The 26,288-nt window shown below is 35.4% G+C and overlaps 1 protein-coding gene across 2 annotated transcripts; it reads left to right on the top strand.

Annotated features, from left to right (window-relative positions):
- On the top strand, positions 1-26,021 carry LOC145664672 (transient receptor potential channel pyrexia-like). Of its 2 annotated transcripts, none has more exons than XM_081731520.1 (3): positions 1-291; positions 774-961; positions 23,133-26,021. In XM_081731520.1, exons 2-3 carry the CDS (start codon positions 861-863, stop codon positions 25,024-25,026), a joined length of 1,995 nt encoding a protein of 664 aa, XP_081587646.1. In that variant the 5' UTR covers positions 1-291; positions 774-860; the 3' UTR covers positions 25,027-26,021. The 2 variants fall into 2 exon arrangements, with proteins under 2 accessions (XP_081587646.1, XP_081587645.1); XM_081731519.1 differs by lacking the exon at positions 23,133-26,021 and adding an exon at positions 18,897-22,570.
- Positions 26,022-26,288: the final 267 nt, after the last annotated feature.

The following is a 26,288-nucleotide window of genomic DNA, read 5'->3' as shown; positions in this document are numbered from 1 at the left end:
ATCACCACAAAGGAGGAGAAAACAAACGAGAATGAGGCACTGTTTTTTTGCTTTCGACTCATACCTTGGCACAAAATCACTTGTAGTTCCTCCGTCACTGTTAGCAGTACCAGAGAGAGCACATGGCGGTCCTCTTGGTATGAAGGCAGCAGCAATAAAATGAAATGATCTTCCACTACACTTCAGACCATGTTTCATTGGCAATGCTTCACTTGGGAAAGTCACAGCACCAACACTACATGAAGACAGTAGAGCACGCACATAAACACTACACACAACCACGAAAAACAGGTAAACAATAAGAGCACCACTTTGCATCGACTTCGAGCCTGACGCCATATTAGCTATGCGAAACGCGATACTTATTCTAAATGCATGATAATTATGCTTATATATATATATATATATATATATATATATATATATATATATATATATATATATATATATATATATATATATATATATATATATATATATTACTACTGCTTTCTTCGTATTTTTCATTTTGTAATAGGCATTGCAAGTTTTTTTTATTTATTTAATTTTTTGAACCAATATTTTATTTCATTTTATCTATTTTTGTATGATCAGTTGTATGTTATGTCTATCTGCATGCGCCCTATGCTTGTATAAACCCTTTTTTCTTTTCGTTTTTGGGGCACTTGTGGCTGTAATGCTGTTTGTTCCATATAAACATTTCAAACATTATTATTATTATTATTATTATTATTATTATTATTATTATTATTATTATTATTATTATTATGTAGATTCTTCCGCTTCCGGATTGTTGGGGTCGAACTCCGTTACATCAGGCTGTAAAAGGAGGGCACCTAGAATGTGTGAAATTACTTTTGATGGCAGGGGCAAATGCTGATGTGGAGGATGAACGATATCTCACCCCTTTGCTTCTTGCCGGGGCTGGAGTAAACCCTGAGGATAAGATCGCTGTTCAGAGGTAAGAATCATTCAACATGAATTTAAAAGTGTTAGAGAAGAACACAGGAATCTCTGCTGCAACACATACATTCATTGACCTACTCTATCTCTTCGTAGTGGGTACCTTATGCACTTACGTTTCTACGCTTGAGGTCCTGTATTCGATTCCCAGTAAAAGAATTTGCCACGGGTACTAACCCGAGTAGTAGTATGGTAACACGGATTTCACATTAAACAGTTAATCCTGTCTTATATAGCCCCAGAGCCGAATTGTGATAAACTCCAATTAGCCAACCAAACTCTCTCTCTCTCACATTCACTGAAATGCACTTGTTGGCAACATTGAAAGACGTAGTATTTTTTCTTCTTTCAATTAGCGTTGTTTCATTTAGTATTTACTACGAAGTGTTGACAACGGTAGCCAGAAATACTGTGTTGAGCACCGATAGGAAAAAAGAAATACGCTTGTGTGTGCTTCAGAACAAACAATTCGGACAACATGAACCGAAAGACAAATTCTTCAGTCTTCAGAAGGACTCTACTTTTGTTTTCTGAATAATGATTCTTTTATATGTCCCGTTGACAACACTTTCTGCCTTCCCCTTGCAGCAGAGATTGTGTGTTTAGACTCTATAGTATCATTTTCAATGAGCTCAAAGATAACAGAAAAGGTGTATTTTAAAGATCGATAACTTTTCAACCTCACCGAGCAAAATCTTGACAAACTGAGTAAAATATTACATTATGCATCTTTAATGCGAATTATTAACACTTTAACCCCGTTTATTCGCTCGTTTTAAAAACATGAAAAAAATGGAGGAGGGAAAAGGAAAGAAAAAGTGTCATAGCACTATGCTGCCTTGAGGACTTTAATTGATCTAATGTTTGTGATTAAGTGTTATAAAAAGATGTGCATATCTAAATATTTCCTGCTATTATATTATATTCACAATTACAGTAGAGCCAGTTTATATCCAACATGGACTACATGAATCCTAGTATGGGTTGCATATGCATAAAATGAGCAATTATGAGTCGACACTTCAGAAAGGACATCTTGCAAGAAGTGTTTTGTTGGATATGTTTAGTCTTCTGTTTTCGAATAGAAAAATGAAATCTTTGAGTTTTACGTCCCACGATTATGCCAGTTAGGCTAAAGGAGACGGTGACGATGAGTAATGAATAAAATGGTGGAATGAAGAAAGTGGGAGGAAACGGGAAATCCCCGAGGAAACCCATGCACACGGTGTTTGTCCACCACAAAGTTCACTTGGCAGGGGCTGGGATCGAACCCGGGACCCCATACACCAGAGGTGAACGCTCTACCACTGTTTTCGAATAGATGTTAAGGTTAAAATTTTACTTATATTCACACTATATTGTAAATTGATTTACAGGTAGGGTTGCCATATGTCCGTATTTTGTACGGGTTGCTTGTATTTTTGGGTCTATGTCCGTGTCCGTATCGTACAAAGCATGAAATAGGAAAATGTCCGTATTTGACAGTTTTTGGAGTTGCCCGAAAAGTTCCGAGTCAGGAATCGTTAAAATCTCGGGTGAAAAGAATCGTGTTTTTCATTTCAGAATTCTTTTGGTAAGATTTAAGGTACGTAATTTAATGGCATGATTTATTATAGTTGTGTTAATGAAAAATATAAAACATGTTAGTTTCCAATAGTGTTTTAAGTATTACAGTAAACAATTGTGTGATAACCTTTAAAGGTTATTTTTAGGCAAGAAATTTCAAAACAGTTGTTTTGTGTTTTGGCACCGTAACTTTGATCGGTGGTCATTTTAAGGCTTGTCCGTATTTTGGATCAAAAAATTATAGCAACTCTATTTACAGGTACCTCTTTGTTTTAATGAAATAGCAATGAAAACAATTTTAGACTATGTTGGAAAGGTTGTTCATTTAATATGTACAGAATATTAAAAAACAAAACTCGAGATAATTATAATCAATGGTTAACATTTCACTTCAATTAGGTCATTCCTATAAGTGAGCGTAATGTTAACGTTTAAAATTCAAACATATCAACAAAAGTTAACTCACACTTTATATATATATATATACTAGCAGCGTTCACCCCGCTTCGCTGCGGTCACCCCGGAACGCAATAAACTTTGTTACTTAGATAATTTTTACTTTTTCGCTTTCAAGTGATATGATAAAAACCATAGAAGATTGCAGTAAATCTTAACATTATATCGCCTGTCATTTATGTTAACCCGCCCCGCTTCGCTGCGGTCATCCCGGTGCTGGCATATTGTAAAAGTGTCTGTAAAAATAAGCAAATCAATTAAAAAATTTTAAACAGAAGATTCAAGCTATTTTCCGCTCTATATCGCCTGTCATTTATGTTAACCCGCCGAGTGACACGGTCATGCGGGTTGCATATAAATACGTTTATTTTTACCTATGATGAACTAATAACAAAGGATTTGTACGTTATGGACACTTGAATGGTCAATTATCTCAAGACACTGGTAATTAAAAATTAAAGTGATATGATAAAAACCATCTAGGGTCCAAATCCTAATAACCCCCCAAAAATGAAAGAAATTGGTTCAGCCGTATTAGCGTGATGAGCGGACAAAGGATTTTGTACGTTCTCTTTATATATATATATATATATATATATATATATATATATATATATATATATATATATATATATATATATATATATATTGTATATGCAGGTGTTAATGAACTATACCGACACACTTTAAGAGGTGATTCCTCATATCAAAATGAGAAAAAAAGTTCACACGGACCTATGGCGAAAAGTGCATAGTTTCAGAGTTAGAGCTGTCCAAAATCGCAAAAAAACCAAATGTCAAGAGACCCTATTTCGAATTCGAGAGACTGTAATGATGGTTCTTATCAGCGTAAAGGAAGTCACGCATACCCAATCCAAAAATGGATATTTCATTAATGTTCAATGGGTGTACAGATTATTCCCTGCAAGGTGAAATTCCCAGACATGCCATCAACCGAATTTTGAGATATGCTCTGACTTTATGATTGGTCCAAAGCAATGAAACGGTAAGTCTTGATAGCAGTGAACACGGAATCCTTTGGCGCGATGTCGGAAGTGTTAAGGGTCGTCAGCAGCACGGTCTCTCGTACTCGGAAGAACGCATGCTGAAATGTTTTCTTTCACGCTTATAAGTGAAGAAAAAATGAAATATACCGTGACGAAATACATATCAACACACGTGATTCCGAACACAAAGAAACATGGAGTTGCCTGTTCCTAACACTTCCGGCTTCCCTCCGAAGAATCGGATATCCATTGTTGTTAAGCTTTACCTCCTGCCTTCTTTGGACCCTTCTTCAAATCAGGGGATATCTGAAAATTCTATTGAGAGCACATCTGAGAATTACACCCTGTAGGGAATAGCCTCTACACCTATTAACAATTGATGAAATATGCAATTTTGGATAGTGTATGCGTGGCTTCCTTTACACTGATAAGAACCACCATCCAAAGTTTCTGGAATTGGAAATAGGGCCTATTGAAATTTAGTTTTTTCGCGATTTTGGATAGTCCTAGCTCTGAAACTATGCATTTTTTGCCAGAGATCCATATGAACTTCTTCTCTTATTTTGAGGTGAGGAATCATCTCTTACAGTTTGTCGGTATAGTTCATTAACACCCTATATACTAAAAGACCTACAGCTCACAAATGAATTATGTGCTAGGAGTGAGTGCGCTTCTACAAAAATTTTCGAAACGTTTCATTTCTGATTCGTAAAGTTTTCTTTGAATTGTTTCAGCATTAAAAGTTTACATGAATTCAAGTACTAGGTAATTTCACGAAGATTATTATTATTATTATTATTATTATTATTATTATTATTATTATTATTATTATTATTATTATTATTATTATTATTATTATTATTAGTGGAATTATTCAATATTGCGAAAAGAGTATGCAAACCAACAAATACTATGCAAATAAAATTCAGTCGACAGATGATAAACAATTTTAAATATCACAAACTCTTGTAATTCGAACTTTAATCAATGAGTAGTCCTTCTCGTTAACCTAGTGGCTATAGCACTCGTGTCTTCGGTGCATGAAATCTAGGTTAGAATTCGGCCCACATCTAGGGAATAGACCCTTCAGCGTCTAGCTTCATCCCTGACACTCTCAATCTTTTGTTTGGATGAACGTGGCAGTGTCACACTGTTCACGTGAAGGAATTTCATTTAGTGTTTGGAAAACCAAACTCCTTACCAAACTAAAATTTACCAAGCATAGTAAAACGCTTGGTAAATGAAGTACAGTTTAAGATGGATAAATATTTGAAAATAGAAAATATTCATTTCTTTGGATTACTCGAATAGAAAGTCATTTAGTTTCATTTTATAAAGGTAACTAAGAAAATTCTATCGCTTTTTGTAGAGGTCTGTGTTCAATTGGCCCTCACACCGTGAGTTGAATATGAATGGAGATAAGGCGAAGGTCAGTTGTTGGTGTGAGTATATCCAACATACTACCTGCTTGTGGCAGTTCAGTTACACCGGTGATTTAACAAGTTCAAGGACGGTAACGAAACACTCGAAGACAGGCCACTTGCCGGAAGACGAACACATGTACAAAATGAAGATCTTCAGTCAGCAATTGGGGCGAACAGTGGCCACACATGTGAGGAACTGGGACTACAATTCAGTGTGAGTGAAGAAACCATTCGGCAGCACCTCCAAAGCTCTACAAGTTGGGTCGATGGGTCCCACATGACTTGACTCCGGACCAGAAGGCAACGCAAGCAGATACCTGTGTTTCTTTACTGTCTCGTCTGAGGAAGGAGCCATTTCTGGACAGGGTGTTGACGTGATGAGAAGTGGTGCCTGTACCAAACTCCACGGCGCTGTCATCATTGGTTAGCATCCCATGAACCGGTTCCAAAACAACTGAAACCAGCACTGCACCAGAAGAAGGTCCTCGTGTGTGTTTGGTGGACTGTTCGCAGCATCGTGCATCGGGAACTGCTACCAGCTTGTCAGAGTATCAATGCAACTGTGTACTGTCAGCAGTTGAGCCATGTTCAAGAAAAAACTCAAAACTCTGAAGCCAATACTTCTAAATCACAAAGGGCTCTCCTGTTACAGGACAACGCTAAGCCCCCACGTGGCTTGGATGACCAAGGATACCATTCTACGCCTTCGATGGGAAACACTATTGCATCCGCCATACTCCCCGGACATTGCACCGTCCGATTATCACCCGTTCCATTCCTTGGATAATCACCTTAGAAAATGCCAGTTGAAATACCTAGTAGAGGGCAAAATGCACTTGATACTTTCTTCGCTTCACGGCCCATCAAGTTCTACCGCGATGAAATCCATGGCCTTCCAGCACGTTGGAAGAAGTTCGTCGATGCTAATGGGAACTATTTTTGATCTTCCAGGTATATCTTAGGTGACATATCGATGTTCGAAAGTGGTGGGTAAAAAAGCGACAGAACTTTCTTGGTTACCTTTATAGCATTCTGTTCCACGAACAGATTAGTATTTTGTATCATGAGCATTATACTAACCCGCTAATATCAACAGTACTGCGAGTAGTGTGTCATGCAACGATGATGTCCATAATTACTCCCATAGTAATGTGTGAGAGACCGATTTTTGATTGTACTGGATGGACCATTTCTATCAAGGGACTCGATCCCTAAATTTTGATCTACATCCTGGCCAAAATTCATAGTGATCCATCAAGAAGTTCTTGACATTTTTGTCTCACGGACAGACAGAGTAAATATGTAAAGGAATAAACCAAAATCCTTAAAAATAAACAGTCAAGAAATTCTTAAGAAACTTTTTTCGCTGCTAGGAAAAAATCTAATTTGGTTGTGGGACTGAATAGAGGGTCCAATTGAAAATTTTAGTATTTCCGTTTTCCTTTGTTTCTTTCTTTAACTTGACCGCTCTGGTATGTTTGTGGTTTCTGCCCTTATTGACTTGAAAACAATTCTTTGCACCGCTAAAACAGGGTTGGATTTAGTAATTTTTTTGTTTCAGAAATTCAAGTGTTTTGTTGGAGGTAACATTTATTTATTGTGTTAATCTAGTTGCACAGGTATTTTTGGATCAAAAGATCCAATGTATTTCAATCAAAAAATTTCTTGTAGGCCTCGTATCTGGAGAACTAAATATAGTGTAGCCAAACCCATGTCTTTATTCCGTAAAAAATACGAAAACTTGATTTAAGGAGCGTTCAAAAATTTTATGGTCCCTGATCCAAATCCCGAAGATCGCAATCTTTCGATGCATTTTTTGAGGGGTGATTCCTAAAATTCTTGGTCAAGATCTTTTGATCCTTTTTGGGGGGTGGGGGGGGCACTCCTAAATTTCTTGTCTTCTTTTCTTTTCATGCAAGTTCCAGATAGTTTTGTCTTTTACAGGCAGGCATTCTTTATGTTCGTTTATTAGAATACGTACCTATTATTTTGTAATCAATTCGATTTTCAGATGTTGAGATAACATTGAACTATGTTAGGCCTAATTGTTTCACACATTTCAAATGCTTTTGTTTCTGTGTACAGCTCATTCAAGAAAACCGTATTTCATAACAATAGCATGTGCTAGAAGAAACTATGAATGTACGGTGAATTCAAGTTATCTCAGCCCCCTTTCTGAATGTTCTGACTGCGAACTTGGTACGAATCCCGAATGGAGAGCATCGAATGCGTTACCTTGGTTCAAATACTAACTTACACCATAGATCTTGTCCTATACAGTTTTGTTGTTGACAAAGGGCGTAAATGCTACCAATCAATCAATAAACAACAAATTAATTGAAACTGAATCTTTTAAAAAAAGTAAGAAAAGAAGAAAAACAGACTGGGTTTGATTCAAATATTTTTCGATTAGTCTTATATCTTAGCAGAAGAAAAATGTTCACTTCTGTTAGTATAATAATATATAAAATGATTATCCTTTCTCACCGGATGACAACAAAACATGTGAAATACCAAAAGGAAAAACAAACTGTACACAGTACGTAGGCCTACTTCCTTCCTCATGTTTGCAACCGCTTCCGTTTGTTTATTCTTTTATATTCGTTATCTCCTCAAAATTCATTTTAAATGTGCTTACATTATACGAAGCCTTACTCAGCTTTTATTTTTGTGATACACAGAATTTCTTACAAAATGTCCCTAGAAAGGGAATTTAATTTGAGTTGAGGATTTTTTTCTTTTTTATGTTGAATGATTTCTAATAGTTAATTGAGCATTCATAAAGCGCTTTTCCGTACTTTTCTCGAGGTCTTTAGCTTCTAAGCGGTTAGCATACGCGCCTTTGGCATGGGAGACCTAGGTTCGATTCCCGGTGAAAGCTCATGTGGTCTTGATCCGACATTAAGCTGTAGGTCCATGTCTCATATAGCCTCGCTGCTGAAAGGAACGTTAAACTCAAAATTAAATCAAACCAAACTCCTCTCCATAGCCACACTTGGTAGGCCCCAGATAACCTCATAGTCAGCATGATTGGAAACTGATAATTCAAAGGTGCACCTTCCAAAACCGCCATATGTAGTTTTTGCTCAATTTTTATTTATATCTGAGCATTTTGGTAAAGAACATATTCCTACCAGGACCCTTATGAGATATCGTTACTATAAGGGATAATTATGTCATAAAAAATTGACGTGTGATACTGTAGCCAAATTCCTCCGATCATCTTCTGCTAAGTGTTCTCAAAGACACTGATTTTGTAGAAAATTGTAACAATAATGCGCCAAAATTAGAAGTTCTGTCGCTGAAATCTTTCCTTGATTTTTTTTTTTTTCATTTAAAACATTTTCTAAATAACTGGTCCGTCCCTCTTTGATCCTGTCTTCATTTGTAAGCACCGATTCTTGATCATCTTTCATTTGTCTAATAGGAATGATATCCTTTGTTACCTTGTCTCTAGTTTTTGTTAACCTGTATAGCTTCTTTACCCCACCTGGTATCACAAGTTCGTCATACGTTTCATTCCATGCTTGGGCTCTAACCACTGCCCTTTTTGCTGCCTTATTACCCGCCTTGAAGCTACACTCACCCTCTTCTATCCAGGAGCATGCCACTTTTTCTTTGCCTTTTCTTCACGTTAGTAGCTCCTTGTACTTCCTAGTTCCACCATAACGTCTCTTTTCCGTCTGGGGGACTCTTTCCTGAAGTTCTACCAAAATCTTCTCTGAGCCCTATCAATACGTGATCCAACCGTTTACGCTCCACCATTTTTGTACATCCTCTTCTTGTAGATTTACTCTTTCCATAACATTTTCTTTGAACGATTCTCTTAATTTCCTCTTTCAATTTCCTCCATCTAATTTTTGGTTCTCTATTTCGCGGTCTCCTAGTGTATTCACTCGCGAACTTTAAGTCTACGCTTACTATTCTATGCTACGGGACCACCCTTTCACTATTGATTACCTTGCAGTTCTTAATTTCCTTGAGTTGCTGTCTTCGGCAAAAACTGTAATTGATTTGACTTTCTTTTCCAGAACTCTTATAGGTCAAAATATGCTTCTTCGAAAATTCGGCCGCCTGCGAGTTCAACCACTTCGTTACCTCTTCTTGCAGCTGTTCGTCGTCATCAAAACGCTGCATAGCCAGCCACTTCTTCATTGCTGGGAATAGGTGGAAGTCGCTCGGTGCCAGGTCGGGACTGTACGGCGGATGAGGAAACAACTCCCACTGAAAAGATTCAAGAACTTCACGCGTGACATTTGCCGTGTGGGGCCGGGCGTTGTCGTGAATCAACAAGATCTTAGAGCTCAACATTCCTCTGCGCTTGTTTTGAATTGCTCTTCTGAGGTTTTGCAGAGTTTGGCAATACCTTTGAGCGTTTATTGTAGTGCCTCTTTCCAGGAAGTCCACCAAAATCACACCTTTTCTGTCCCAAAAAACAGTCGCCATCATCTTCCTTGCCGACATTGTTTGCATGCATTTCTTGGGTTTTTGGGGAGAACCTGTGTGCCCCCACTGCATTGATTGCAATTTCGTTTCACAGTTCACGTGTTTCACCCATGTTTCGTCACCAGTAACGATGTGATCGAGTAAAGAGTCACCATCCTTATTGTAGGCGTCCAAAAAGTGCAACGCTGCAGCCATTCGCTGATTTTTGTGGTCCTCTGTCAAGATTTTTGGAATCCATCTTGCACAAAACTTGTGGTAACCAAGCTTTTCGCTGATGATTTCGTGCAACAAACTTCGCGAAATTTGTGGAAAACTCAAAGAAAGTTCCGTTATTGTGAACTTTCGATTTTCACGGACTTTAACATCGACTTTTTCGACAAGTTCGGCAGTCACTTTGCTGGGTCTCCCACTTCGATCTTCGTCGTGAACATTGGTTCGGCCATTTTTAAATCTTATGACCCACTGTCGCACTCCACCTTCAGTGATAATGTTGTCCCCATACACTTCACACAGCTGCCGATAGATTTCTATCGGTTTACAGTTTTTTGCTGTCAGAAACCTTATTACTGCACGCACCTCGCAGCTCGCGGGATTTTCAATTAACGCAGACATTTCAAACCGTCACAGTATCTTAACGGAGCACAGCACGAACCTTTCACTAGCACGGCTAGATGCCGACTGAGCTGCGCAACGCTCTGACCCCAAGATGGCCGCGCTAGCCCCGCCCCTAGCGGACACAGACGAAAACGTAATCTACTTTCTGGATAGCCCTCGTATATATATATATATATATATATATATATATATATATATATATATATATATATATATCGCCAAATCGAATGCTGTTGCAAAGTCTGTCATTCGTTTTTCCTTTCTCTCACTCCCCAGACACCGAGTATTCTCTTAATCCCTTCTCTACTTCTACCGATATACCCATTCAAGTAACCACCCACAATTACCCTTTCCTCTATGGGGATGCTGCGAAGTTTGTGGTCCAAATACACCCAGAATTCTCTCTTGTCTTCCTCCTCGCAGCCTACTTGCGGAGCATATGCGCACACTACATTGATCACATCTTGATTTCATAACTCTGTTGCTCCTTCTAATCACACTCACCTACCACCTATCTTTCAGATTACCAGAAAGAACAATCTTTCTTCTTCCTAGTTTCTTTCTTTCGACGTTTCTTCCTAGTTGATTTTCTCCACTATACAGTAACTTGTAGCCACCTTATAGCTCTCTTGCCTTATTGCCTTTCCATCTTCTTTCTTACTTTCACAAGTTCCCCAACTTCCTCCTTTCCTTCAAATCTAAATTTATCTTCGTCCTCGATTCATTGTCCCGACATTAAGTGTTCCCACTCTTACTCTCACATGACTTCTTTTTTCAACCAGGCCTGTTCTCGACTCGATAGCTCTTGCACATTTCAAACAGAAGTCGGGCAAAGTCTTTACGCGTCGCCTGCGGGATACGCCCTAGCATTTTCCAAGTCTTTATTTAGATTACTCATCATGGTTTTGTTGTAGGTTTTACGACCGGACGCCCTTTCTAACGTCAAGCCTTCTAATTTTACCAGGCTTGGAACCGTCACCCAATAAATATGAAAGCTAAAAGTCCTAATATTTATTTTGCTTCACACGTTTCTTATTTAAATAATCCTTAAGTTGGAAAACCTAATGCATTTATATACGTTTATGATAGAGTATTCTATTATTATTATTATTATTATTATTATTATTATTATTATTATTATTATTATTATTATTATTATTATTATTATTATTATTATTATTATTATTATTATTATTATTATTATTATTATTATTATTATTATTAGTTGAAAAATCCGTTTTTCACACGAGAAGGATAGGTTTATGGAAAATATTTTAATAACCCCCTCCCTTAGCACACGCATCTCAATGAAAGTGTAATTATAAAAACCCATAAGCTATTCTATTTTTAGTATAAGTTTTGAACTCCCTCCTCCCATAGGATATGCTCTTTAATCCAAGTAACATGGTAGAAATCTAGCTCATATGTTCCAAAATTCATTTTAAACGTGTTAGCCGTTTCCCGTGATTCGACCACAAATAACAGACAACGCCAATTTCAACGGAGAAAAATATTGAAATTGCCCTCTCCTTTAAAAACCTGAATTTTGAAAAACGCTAAGTCACATGTCCTCTTATTTGTGATGAAGAGTTTCTATACCGAGTTTCGTCTTTTTAATTTGAAGGACACTTGTAACATGTTTTACACCAATTTTGAATCCAGTTTTCAGCCTTTTTCCCCATGATGCAATCACAAACAACATACAACATCGCTTTCAATGTTGTAGGAAAATATAGAAAAATCTTTTCCCTTAAAACGGAAATATTCAAAATCCTGGAACACATGTCCGCTTATTTTTAATGATGAGTTTTATGTCGAGTTCCATCTCCTCAACTTTAGACATTCATGTAGTATTCTATTCTGGCTAAAACATTTCAATTCAACCCCTGTTCCGTCGTTTAGCGTATATATTTTTAAAGAAATGCTTCTTATCCACTACTTTTGTAATAAAAAGGAGTCCAAATCTCACACGTCTAGATACGTATATTTATATTTCCAGAGCGTCTATGAGTGAATCGTCATTTTTTTTTTTAATATAATAATACAGATTGGCTCACTTTCATCTTTCAGAAGCAGAATTTTCGAAAACGCTGAAATACATTTTCTTCTTTTTAATTAAGAGTTTGTGTAACGAATTTCAAACTCCCAACTTACACAAATGCTTTACATTAAGCATTTTCTGAATAAATGGCGTAAAATCTTAATATTACAGAAACAACTCCATTAGGAGAGGAATTTTCGCAAATTATTCAATTAAGAGTTTAAGCATGAAAATTTAAACTTTCAATATGACCGAATTTTTACATTAAACATGGGATGTTCAACATGTAGTGTTGAACAACTACTCAATGTTCAACATGTAGTATTGAACAACGGGATTTCAGTACTATAGAAATTGCCCCTTTCCCCCCTTTAGTAGCAGGATTTTCGTAAACGCTGAAATATGTGGTACTTAATTTTTAGTTAAAATTCTAAATACCAAATATCGCACGTATAACTTAAGCAAATCCTTTCATGGGGTATTTTGAGGATAAATAATACAAAATTTTAGTATTATAGAAATTGTTCTCCCTTTTCCCCCTTAAGAGTACAATTTTCCAAAACGGGGAAAAGGGTGAACAATTTCTATATACTAAAATTTTGTATTATTTATCCACAAAATACCCATGAAAGGATTTGTTGAAGTTATATGTGCGATATTTGATATTTAAAATTTACGTTGCCTCTTTTCCCCCTGTTTCCAAAATACTGAAACGTTTTCTCTTATTTTTAATCAAGAGTTTGTATACCGAATTCCGCAACTCCAACTTAAGCGAGTTCTCACATTAGGCCTTTCTTCAATAAAAGAAGCAAAAGTTGGATGTTATTGAAATTATCCCTTTTTCACCTTAGGAGCAAAATTTTTGAAAACGTTGAAATACATATTCACGGGGTTTTTATTTAAGAGTTTATGTGCTGAATTTCATAACTGTAATTTAAGTAAATCCCTGTTTTGGGGATTTTGTAAGCAATGAAAGGGAAATTTGGATATTATACGAAATCTTTATACTCCCCCTTAGGTGCGAAATTTTCGAAGACATTGAAATACGTATTCCATTATTTCTATTTAAGAGTTCATATACCGATTTTCACATCTCCAACTTAAGTGAATTTCCTCATTCGGTACAGGAAATATCTCTACCTACATCATGCAGAAGAAAGTAGGCAGTGTCTTAGGCAGCCAAAGTAAGTGGGGACCGACTGACTCCTGGGATAAGGAGTCAGCCTCTACCATATGCCACGAGCCTCCTCGGAGGGCGAATGAGGGGGTAGAGGTTAGCACCTTCTTGTTCTTAGGAGAGGAAATTGTCCTAAAAGATTGATGAACCACAAGGTGGACAATCGCATGAAGATATTGAAGGAAAATGCGAATACTACCACATTATTTTTTTCCCAGGAGGGACAAAAGAAGAGAATGAACAAAGATAGTTCTTCCTGAGGTAAAACATTCTGGAAGTAAAATAGTCCCTTATCCAGATCTTTGGGTGGGGACTACTCCGAGAAGAATCATCAAAGGAGAAAATAACTTTGATTTCGGCATACGAATTTGGAACGTCCGAACTTTACGACCTGCAGATAAACTTGAAAATTTAAAAGTGGAAATGGATTTATGTAAAATAAACATAGTTGGTTTGAGTGAAGTGCGATGGTCAGAAAAAAGTGGGCGGGGAATTACACAATATTCTATTCGGGTAGCGTTAAGACCGAGAATATTGTTGCGATATCAACGAACAACAAATAGCAACAAGCGTAACCAAAGTGGAATGCTGCAGCGATCGTTTGATGTTCGTAAATGTAAGTGCAAAACCAATGTATATTGTGATAATACAAGTATATATGCAAACCGACTACGATAACAATGAAGTAGAAGTAATATACGATGAGATTAGTGACATACTCTATTAGGAGGGAAGAGGTAAAGTCATCGCCATAGTAATGGAAGACTCCAACAGCATACTAGGAGAAGGAATTGCAAATATGGTGGTGGGACCATTTGGACTAGGTAGAAGAAACGCACAGGGCCAGATGCTGATCGACTTGTCGAAGATATGGTGACGAATACGTGGTTTAAGAAGAGAAAAACTATGCTGTATACGTGAAAACGTTCAATAGATAAGAAACGCTATCAAATCAATTACATTTTTATCAAACAACGTTTCAGAAATAGTCTACGGGACGTGAAGACGCTATCGGGAGCAAACATTGATTCGGTTCAAATCTCTTATTAGCAGAAGTGCAAACCTGGTTAAAGCCAATCAAGAAAACTGGGGGAAAATTTCGAAAATGAAACTTGGAGTGACTTGGAAGTATGGATAGTGATGTGAAAGAAGAGATTGAAGAAAAATACTGTGCGATTCGCGATATGGCAGGCAGCGTAGAAAATAGATGGGAAAAATTAAACAGGCTTAGAAAATAGATGGGGAAACTAGATTCACTCCACAACAGCGTTGGCAGGATGGAAAGAGCACCGAGAAAACCATGAATAACAGAAGTAATTCTTAAAAAAGATGGAGGGACACAGAAGGGTGAAAATCACGGGCATCAAAGAATACAGAAAAAACTGAATAATGAATTGAGAAGAGAGACGGAAAAAGCCAAAGAAAAGTACATGGAGCAGATATGTGAAGAAATAATGGAACTTCAACGGTGCGGCAAATACGATCTGATGTATCAAAAAGTATAACTACTTGTATTACGAAAGAAAGCTAACAAAAGTATACGTACGTTTGGAATATAAGATCAACAAGGTCATGTAGTCACTGACCATCAACAAATCCTTAGAATCTTGGAAGGAATTCATAAAGGATTTGTATGACCAGAAGAATCATTCCAAAGATACTGCGATCGAATCAGAGGAAGAGGTAGATCATGAAGAAAAAGGACCCAATATATTGAAAAGTGAAGTACTGCAAGCTATCAAAGACATGCAAAAGAGGTAAGCCACTGGAAACGACGACATAGCAGATTTGCTCAAGGAATTAGGAGACAATGCAATGAAAGAACTGACTTCCCTTGTTAACAAGATCTATCTAAGTGGAGAATGGCCAAAGGATTTTTTTACGTTACAACAGATGCATTACTTCAGAAAAATCAAACATAAAAGTGCAGTGATCACAGAACCATTAGTCTTGCTTCCCATACTGGAAAGATTATTACGCTCATACTGAGTAGGCGGTTGGAAAGTTAGAGAGAAGAAATGTTGGAAGAAGATAAATTTGGATTTCTGAAAGGAAAAGGCACCAGAGATGCTTTTGGTTGATGAGAATATCAGAACGAGTTCTTGACGTAAAGGAAGAGTTATGTTTGTGCTTCATTGACTGGCAAAAAGCTTTCGAAAGGGTCAATTGGAGCAAACTTCTGAAAATACTTAAAGAAGTCGGGGTCAGCTGAAGAGACCGACCACTCATTCGCAACCTGTACATAGAACAACAAGTGAAATTGTGCTTTAATCAAGGAGAAATCAATAGTGTGGAGATTGGAAGAAGAGGCAGACAAGAATGTAGTATGCCATTCCGATTATTCAACATTTACAAAGGAAGCATTAACAGGAATTGGGGATTTCAAGATTGAAGGAGACATAATTAAGATCAGGTATGCAGATGATACACTTATTATAACTAAAACCGAAGAAAGGCCATAGGAGATGATGGACAAAATAGTTGACAATGGAAAACAATATGGAATCGAAATCAATGTCAAAAAATCGAAATTCGTTAGAATATCCCGTAGAAACACCGAATTTCACCCCCTTAGGAGCAGAAGTTTTGTAAACTCTGAAACATATATTCACCTATTTTTATTTAAGGGTTTGTATACTGAATGTTACATTTCCAATTTAAGCTAATTCCCACATTTGACACTTTGTGAATAAATAAAGGGAAATTTCATTATTATAGAAACTGTACTCCCAAATAACCCTTAGGAGAGTAGTTTTCAAAAACCGTAAAATATACTTCCTTGTTTTCAATTAAAAATCTATATAATGAACTTAAGATCTACAGCTTAAGCATCATCACTTTCGCCATTTTCTGAATAAATAAAAAGGAAATTTGAGAATATTAGAATTGTCCCGTTATCCCTCATCCCTAGGAGCAGAAGTTTTGAAAACACTGATATACGAATTTTCTTATTTTTAATTAAAAGTTTATAGATGAATTTTAGATTTGGAACTTAATAAATTTGAGTATTTTAGAAATATCCTTAACCACTTAAAAGATTTTTTTTTTTTTTTTGAAAATGTTGTTTTGTTTTTAACGAAGAATTTATATGCCGAGTTTAATCTTCCTAACATCAAGAATTCCTAAGATCACTATTGGGGAAAATTTTGAACCCTTTTTTACCCCCTTCCCCCTTAGGATAAGTATTTCCCAAAATTTTTGCCTATCCCTCGCTTTCTCAATGAAAGGAATATTATGTCCAAATTTCACGTTTCTACCTATAGTAGTATTCCTGGGCAATGATGAGGCAGTCTCTTTTACTCTTTTATATGAAATGAAAACTTTAAGTTTTACGTCCCACGATTATGCTAAAAGAGACGATGATGAGAGATGAGTGAAATGGTGGAATAAAGAAAGTGGGAGGAAACGGGAGAAGCCCGAGAAAACACAAGAGCACCGTGTTTGTCCACCACAAAGTCCACACGGCGCGAGCTGGGATCGAACCAGGGACCCCAAGCACCGGAGGTGAACGCTCTACCACTGAGCCACCGCGCCCCTCACTATTTTATAGAATAGTATATTATTATGTGTTTTCACATAGAACCAACTTCGTAGGGCTAATAAATTTAATTGAAAATGAACTGATATAGATACTTCTTAAAACAATGCCTCTTACTCATTTGTCTTCTATCTTTAAAGATATCTAAACATCTGAAATGAAAAGTGTTTGAGAAAGGAAAACGAAAAGAAAGAAAGGTGGGATGATACTCTTTTGCATGCATTCGTAATCTAATAGAGCAAAGAGTATTCTCAAAGATATCTTCTCTAAGTGCGAAAGAACAACACAAATCTTCAAATGCAAGAATTCTTACGTCAAATGTAAGAAATAAAATAAGCATGGGTCAAAAATATCTCCATTCAGAGTTGTAAGCTGTGAGAAGACGAAAACAAAATCAGTTGTTAGAAACATGATCTGGCCCAAGTAATACTGTCAATTATATATGCACTAGTATACATTCTATCTAGCGTATGAGTATTTGCAGACCGTGTCCTACCTACGCAACTGATTTTCCAAAGCTGAAAATCCTGATTCTTTTTTTTTCTTTTTTTTTTTTTTTTATCTAAAATGAGCTGTGAGATTATTTAGATAGAATTTGTGCTGGTTCTTATATAACTGATCGAACAGCTAAATTGTTTCGAACCTTTGGTATATTTTCTCTGGGGAAAAAAATGCGTTTTGCAACTCATTTTTACATTTTTCATATTTGTAGAACATTTTTTTTCTTTTCTTTCATTTAGTGTAAGGAATTGCCTCTTAAAATTTTATTAGTATTTTGCACAATTTTTACATATATACAGCAAGTTATTTCACAGAACAGGTATCTTCTGGTGTTTATGTACAACTGTGGCATTATCCTGTAATCTAGCTATTTTGGGGGAAAATTGTGTGATATTGAAGAGCCTGTTCCATGCGAGGTAATCTTATATGAAGGTCTATCCACGTACCATCTACACTGGATTCAAAATCATCTCGCGTGGTTTGTACTAGCCCTCATCCTTCACAACTTTAGTGTTTGTGTATATATATATATATATATAAGAATATAAAGCAAAATCTATCAATTAATTTCTGAATACAAAAGTCATATATTAGAAGAGCGGGAACAAATTTTTGTACAAGAATGATGGGACGCATTCAGTGTTAGAAATTTAAGATAATATCCACATCATGTTTTTCTCAATATTTATAGGACTTGAAATATCAAATTGAAATTATTAAAAGAATGAGTTTGGAAACTGAAACTAAGGTATTCGAGTTATTTATCATTAAGCAGATCAATATAACATAAACCACGAAGACTATGTTGGATAAAACATGGCGTCTACTACTTCACAACTTCAGTACCTGACAAGAAAAATAACACGTTTTACGGTATAGCCTCCATACTGTACATAGTTTGTGTATATGTATCCTCAAACAGTCTCTTTTTCTTGCTTCTTTCTAAAATGTACATGTCCCTGAAGATAACACATGCATAGCTACGAAAATTCTGGGATGTTTAGATATCGTTAAAATATTGGAAGCAAAGTTATAGTTTGTATAGTGATATTTTCCAGTGCGAATTTGATGCTATTTATTCTATTTTGCGTAAGCTTTTTACCACACCTTAAATTCCCCTACATCTTCCTAGATGTAACACTCTTTCTTCTGTCCTTCCCAGATACGAGGAAATTGTAGCGGTTCTAATAGATGCCGGGGCTTCAGTAAATGCAACAAATATGGACACAGGGACCACCGCACTGCATCATGCTGTTGTTCTATCGTCAGTAAATGCAACCCAATATTTACTTAAAAATGGTGCTGATGTCACAGTGAAAACCAAAGATAACACAACTGTTCTTCATGAAGCAACACAAGCAGGTTGTGACCTTGTGCTAGCCGAGCTTTTGAAAACCGAACAAGGACAAACCCTAGTGAACCATCCAGATAGCGTTGGAAGAACGCCATTACATCGTGCTGCATATAATGGAGATCAGGATTGTCTGAAGATGCTTCTTAACCATGGAGGAAATCTAGCATTGGAAACGCGATCTGGAGTGTCTGTTGTAGATGCAATATTCTCTCATGTTCCAAGACCAGTAAAGTTTTTGAAAGAGACACTTGACTCTTGTATTACAAGCAATAATGTATCTGTCAACCACAGAGCTTTCAAAATAACAATGGATTTTCATGTGTTAGCTCCGAAAGATTCTGAAAATCAAATGTCTGTGATGCAGGCTCTTCTTAGTTCAGGAGAAGAGGATCAGCTTACCGAACTTCTTCAACATCCTCTTATCGAAACATTTCTACGCTTAAAATGGCAAACTCTTAGAGTCTTCTTCTTTTTTGTTGTTGCTATTTACGCATGCTTCGTACTTTCTCTGTCTACCTTTGTAACGCTAATGTTTTGGAAAGTTCAAAACGCAACAAATTCAACTAACATAAATGATACTGAAGATCGAATTCGCTCTGCACTTTACGTGTGCCGTTTAGTACTGTACGTAACATCAGCTGTGAATCTTTTGTATATAACAGGACAGGTATGCAGTCTTCCACGTTATCATCTAAGAGAATATGAAACGTGGCTGAATTTTCTTTGCTCTGCGTTATCGTTAGTAATTGCTCATACTGAAAGAGAGAATAGTCATGCAATTTTATCACATGTAGGCTCAATAGTTGTATTTCTTGCTTGGATAGAGTTAATGCTTTTAGTTGGTAGATTTCCTACTTGGGGATATTATTCTCTCATGTTTTCCACTGTTCTGCATAACGTTGTGAAAGTTTTGCTGACATTTATTTGTTTAGTTATTGGTTTTGCTCTTAGCTTTTATGTACAATTCAATACCGATAAATCATTTCAAGATCCCTGGCAATGGTTTGTTAAAACTATGGTGATGATGATGGGCGAATATGAATATGACACCATATTTGACGATACAAAAGAACGATTAATGGGAACTAGCAGAATAATCTTCCTTATTTTCGTGGTTTTGGCATCCATCTCACTTATGAATCTTTTAGTGGGCTTAGCTGTTAGTGATATTCAGGGTCTACAAATAGTTGGACATGTTCGAAGGTTAATGAAGCAGACTGATTTTATTTCACACTTGGAAAGCCTTACTAGCCATCAATACTTAACCAATATTTTGCCAAGAAAGTTCCGCTTTGTTTTTCGCAAACGTTCATCAATTCCCATCGAAATAACAATTCAACCTAGCATGATGTTGGTTTCGTCCTCTTCGTGTTTATTTCGTTTGCCTTATCCGCTAATTGACAATTGTATTAAAACAGCAATGCAACAAAAGGCTCTCAAGAACAGGCATAATTATTTACAGATGTCGTTTGGTAACGTAGAAGATAACCTCATTATGAATTTCACTGACAGAAAGAGTGCAAGAGACACAATTATTGCTTCTGACTATCTCATGCAAGTATTAAACACTGTTATGCAAGAGATTAGGGAAATAAAAAATACTTTGAACACCAATCCAAGTTTCCAGAAAACACCTGTCATGTCAGCAGTTCCAGATAGACTAAAAAGGAAAACAGAATTCCTTCAAGTTGATGAACAGAATACGCACGGGTTCGTAAGAAGACTTACCAAAGCTAAACCTCGCCAATAATATTTAAACATGGTGTCGAACTCTTTAATTGTAGAACTGATATATTTAGAACAAAACTGATATGTTTAGAACATGTTCTTGGAATAAGAACTTTGGAAAAAGGACCGATTTAAATAGAAACAAATAGCAGGCACTCAAATTGTATCCAAAAAATTAATTAATTTCGATTCATGCTGGAACCTTTTTGAGTAATATTTCTTCTAACTGCCCTTGTTAACTTACATATTCATCTTCGAAAAGGATTTTTCTGGAAGAAAACAGGATCATCCGAAAGCATTATTAAATTGGTATCAATCGTTTCTTCCTCACACTTCTCCACTTATATAATTATGTTCTTAAATATTGAAATTTGAAATTATAAGTATCACTGATAGTGTTCAGAAGACTATTTTATATATGTTTAGAAGATAGTATTTTATATATAAATAAAAAAAATATCTTTCATCCCTGCGACGTGTCGTGAATTTTATTTATCGAAATAAAAATATTTTCACTTTTTTCTCGCCTAATTCGTTAAACACTTACACTTACTTTTCCTGTAATTTTTTTTCAATTTTCAGTAAATTTAAGTTATTCATGTGGAACATTTACAAATTTACACTTTGTGTTTTCACTCTTTCTCCTGGTTAAACCTTTTAACGCCATCTCTGCGAGATAAAACAAGTGTTACTACTAATTTAATAGTGTTTTCAAATGATCCTGTGTTTTTTTAAATCATTCAGAGAAATCTTCTTCCAAGATAAATTTGTAAAGTACAAGGGTAACTGGAAGAAACGTTACTTTGAAAGGTTCTAGTAAGAATCGAAATTGTATAAACTACCCGTATAATTAATTTCTGGATACAAGGTGACTATATCCTATTTAGTTACGATATATATATATATATCCTAAACATCGCACATCGTATATGACATATATATATGAATGAAAGGGAATTTAGTTTTCTTCAAGGCAATGAAAGCAACGGTAACACTGATCAACTTATCAGGAAAAAAAAAGCAGCAACACAGGAATACAATTTGTAAAATGCTGTATCTGTAAATATTAAAGGAAGTGTGATAGGGAGAAATGCAAGGAACAAAAGAAGAAGAATTGAAATCACAGACTCAAAATTATCTTATTATTCTTTTGTTTCTCGAATTATCTAGATTATTTCATAGGTACCTGATAACTCACTTTTAGAAAAGGGATGAAAGGCTTAAATTTTATAATCCGCTTTTCAAGTCAAAATATTCTGGTCTTGGAGAAATTTGGAGGTCTATCCTATTGCTTAAAAGTATAGGAAATACTCTCAGTTTTCCTGAAATATTAGATACATAATGGAGTTTATGGAGTTCTTGACATTTATGTTGTATTTCTCTAGTCATACAAATATATGAGATAAACTGTAAATTGTATAATATCAAGTTTTAGAATAACATAGTCAGTTGCATTGTTACATGATTTACTTATTTGCTTCATTATTATTTATTCGCAATATTTTTATACTTTTTATTCAATATTATTTTTCACATTTATTGAAAGATACGCTCATTTCATACATAATGTACAAAAGGTGTAGAAAATATAATAAACGATTATTGTATTTATTAATTTAGACTGCGAAAATTGTAACAGCTGTTTCAGAAAATACTTTATTCTTAGAATTTTATTAAAATAAGTATCCTAAAATATTTAATGTATATGTATGTAGAAGAATCTAAATGGACAAACATTCTCCATCATATTTGAAATATTTATTTAACATGAAAAGTGATTTTTTGTTGTTATTATTATTATTACTATATACTAAAATGTACAAATGATAATGCTAATTCAAATAAAAATGTAGATACTTATAAACTGTTCTGATTTATTTGAAGGTTCCTGAGTAAATATGTAATTTATTCTGTATTTCCTTCTTCAAGTAAATTATTTTCGAAAAACCCATGCAAGAAACAACACAGCTGTTCGAAAATGGAAGAAAATTTTTTACACACATTATAACTTTTTCAATGTAATGTTATGTATGACACACGCATTAAAACCACCAAACTAACACGACACTTCAACCAAAAGATTTAAAATATTATCACAATATCTCGAATATCATAACCATTCAGAACTAATAATCCTAATTCACTATTGTTAGAAGAAAAATATATAAACTATTATAGATTAATATAAATTATTATAGCTCCTTCTATAAGTAACGCTTATGCTTTAATTATGCTTTCTGGAATTTATTAAGTAAAATAATTCACTAACAATTGTATTTCATTCTGATTCAATTTTATCTCTTTTTAACTTAATAGATACGAAGACATTGTAAAACTTCTTATAAATGCTGGGGCTGATGTCAACGTTTACGATGTAAGTACTGGAATCACAGCTCTCCACCATGCGGCCATCGCGATGTCCATTGAAGCCACTAGGTGCTTGTTAGACGCCGGTGCAGATGTTTCACCTGGACACAACAAAGTTACAGCTCTTCATGAAGCTGCTTCTTTAGATTCAACATCTGTTATCTATGAACTGTTAGGCAGAGGGCATTGGTTGTCTGTGATTAATAGCCCTGACGGGTTCGGAAGAACTCCACTACATAAAGCTGCCTATGGGGGACATAGAGAAGCTCTCAAATTATTGATAAACCACGGTGGAGATGTAGCTGCACAAACTCACTCTGGAATTTCTGTTGTTGATGCCATATTGTCCCATATTCCACGACCCATGAATTATTTGTACAGTATCCTAGATTCAAAAATTACACCAAATGATGAATCTGTCAATAATACAGCATTCAAGGTTAGTTTAGACTTTGAAGTATTTGCGCCTCACGGTCCCGAAAACCAAATGTCCGTAATGGGAACATTGTTAAATTGTGATGAAGAGACCTTAACCGGATTTCTGCAACATCCTCTCGTCGAGTCATTTCTCCGATTCAAATGGAACAAAATTAGATTTTTCTTCTTTTTATTAGTGTCCATTTACGTGTGTTTTGTATTATCGCTATCAAATTTCATAATTTTTGTTCATTGTGATTTTAACACTACTGTATCTGGAAATACTTCTCAGATAATTAGTGAAGAAACAATTGGAGATATTTTAGTTGTGTTAAGAATACTTTTGTATTTCTCATCATCAGTAATATTACTTTATGTTTTGGGTCAATTACTTATTGTTCCTAGGTACTATTTACGCGACTTAGAGACCTGGATGAATTTTACTTGCGGTATTATATCTATCATTGTTGCTTGCACTAGCAAAAGACATGATTTACTAAGTTGGATACCGCATGTAACAGCAATTGCTGTTCTTCTAGCTTGGGCTGAGCTTATGTTTCTTATTGGTAGATTTCCTACATGGGGATACTATGCTCTCATGTTTTCTACAGTGCTGAAGAATGTCATCAAAGTACTACTTACTTTCATTTGTTTGATTATAGGTTTTGCGTTAAGCTTTTTTATTTTGTTCATCAACAATGACTCCTTCAGTGATCCATGGCGAGCATTAGTGAAAACGATTGTAATGACAATGGGAGAATTCGAGTACGATAACACATTTGAAAATGACAATAACCGAGTTAGAGTTACAAGTAGGATTATATTTCTTCTGTTCGTAATTTTGGCATCAATCGCTCTCATGAACCTAATGGTGGGCTTAGCAGTTAGCGACATTCAAGAGCTCCAAGCAGTTGGGCACATTCAAAGACTCAAAAAACAAGCAGATTTCATATCTCACATGGAAAACATTACGTCGCATCGTTATATAAGTGCCATTCTGCCAAGAAAGATGAAAACGATGCTGGATCGGCGTGTGTGTATACCTACAAAAATAATAATTCAACCAGGCCTAGCCAAATCACCATCAGAGTATTTTGTCAAGTTACCTGCAAAGTTAGTTGAGAAAATAGTTATCATAGCAGTAAGAACGAAAGTAGATAAAACTTCAAACCACATCAAAAATGTCAACAAAGATAGATTTGACGCTATAGAAGAGATACTTTCAGAATATGCTACTTCTAACCCAAATACCGACCAACTATTAACTTTGCTCCAGCTATTTGTTCAAGATATGGAAAGAATCAAATATCTTCTTGAATCTAGAACAGAAGACACAAGTATACGCAGTTCAAAATCGGTTAGTAACTCGCACTCTTCAATTGGATCTAAAATACTGCAACTAGCTAAAAGGAAACATATTATGTAGTTTTCAAAAAGCTGTCCGTAGTAAAGACGCAAAAATAGTGGTTTCTAGCATGTTTTATATCTATTTCTTAACTCTGGAATCCGTAAAATAGGGCACACTAATTAAAAATGATCACTAACTAAACAGAGCAATCTACAAATTATGCGACAGCTGTCATGATTAAATGTATGGGACAAGTTCCAAACCATCTTTGGAAGCTCTATGTTGCTCTTTTGAAAAACGACTGTCAAATTAATTTAGAAGTTCTATTGAATCAATCTTACAAGCTTTAATTTACGTTAGATTCTTCGACTTCTCGTTGACAATTCAGCCTTAGCTTTTACCTTACCGTGGAATATACATAATTAATATATCTAGTATGTGTTGTTTTAATTTTCATTAATTATATTGCTATTAGATGAAATTCAGCACCTTTTTCTGTGTTCAAACTATCCAATACATGTATATGAGCAATGCATATAAAACCCATGGCCAACTGTTAGTGCCAGTATCAAGTGCAGGAGATTTTATGAGTGGGATACATTTAAGAGTACTTAATTTTATTTATAATTTTTCAATTTGAAACAGTGAGTGCACTGTTGAGGGTATTTCCTTGTAAATGGGGCAGTCAACTGTGTTCTAATATTTCTTATACCTCTTCTTTCACGCTAATAGTAATATTGTGAGAAATGTGAAAAGAATATACAGTGGTACTTGTATTGTTTAAGATTGTTAACTCGTACTTTTGTTTCTTACTTTCTTCATTGATGAGTAATGTACTTTTGAAAATTTTAGTTTCTTAACTGCTGATAGTATATTTTTTTTCCACGTTGTTTTGGAACTTGTTTTCTCAAAAAGAAAAAAAGTGAATATGTATGTGTATATATATTGAAATTTTGAATGTTTTTTGTTGAGGTGTGATATAGTGTAAATAAAGGAATGCATTATAAACCTGATTACGCATTGATTGTAAACTTAGAAATGAATTAACATTAAAGTATTTAAAATCTATGTCAATTTTAAGTGTGTATGCTTTTATATATATATATATTTTTTTTTTAAGGTAGAACACGATGAAAATATATAGTTATATCTCACATAAAAGATTCAGCGTACTAATTTAATAAATAAGTAATCACATAACCTGAGAACACATTTGTCAGAAATTCCTTTGGTATTAAATCGTACTCTTCGGTCGACTTCATTGGCTCTGAAGATATGGTATTGTGTACCGTAATTATCCACTATATCCCCATTGTTAAATGTTACCAACTTTAATGACG

Source organism: Thermobia domestica, chromosome 11 (assembly GCF_964235325.1).
Source record: "Thermobia domestica chromosome 11, izTheDome1.hap1.1, whole genome shotgun sequence".
NCBI classification, from domain to species: Eukaryota; Metazoa; Arthropoda; class Insecta; order Zygentoma; family Lepismatidae; genus Thermobia; species Thermobia domestica.
The sequence above is the reverse complement of the archived record's forward strand: the minus strand, read 5'-3'. Positions and strand labels throughout refer to the sequence as shown.

Bases quoted from the DNA above. Each gene is read 5' to 3' on its own strand.
- LOC145664672 (XM_081731519.1), top strand. From the start codon at position 861: ATGGCAGGGGCAAATGCTGATGTGGAGGATGAACGATATCTCACCCCT. The intron at 962-18,896 runs GTAAGAATCATT...TGTCCTTCCCAG, and splicing joins GATAAGATCGCTGTTCAGAG to ATACGAGGAAATTGTAGCGG.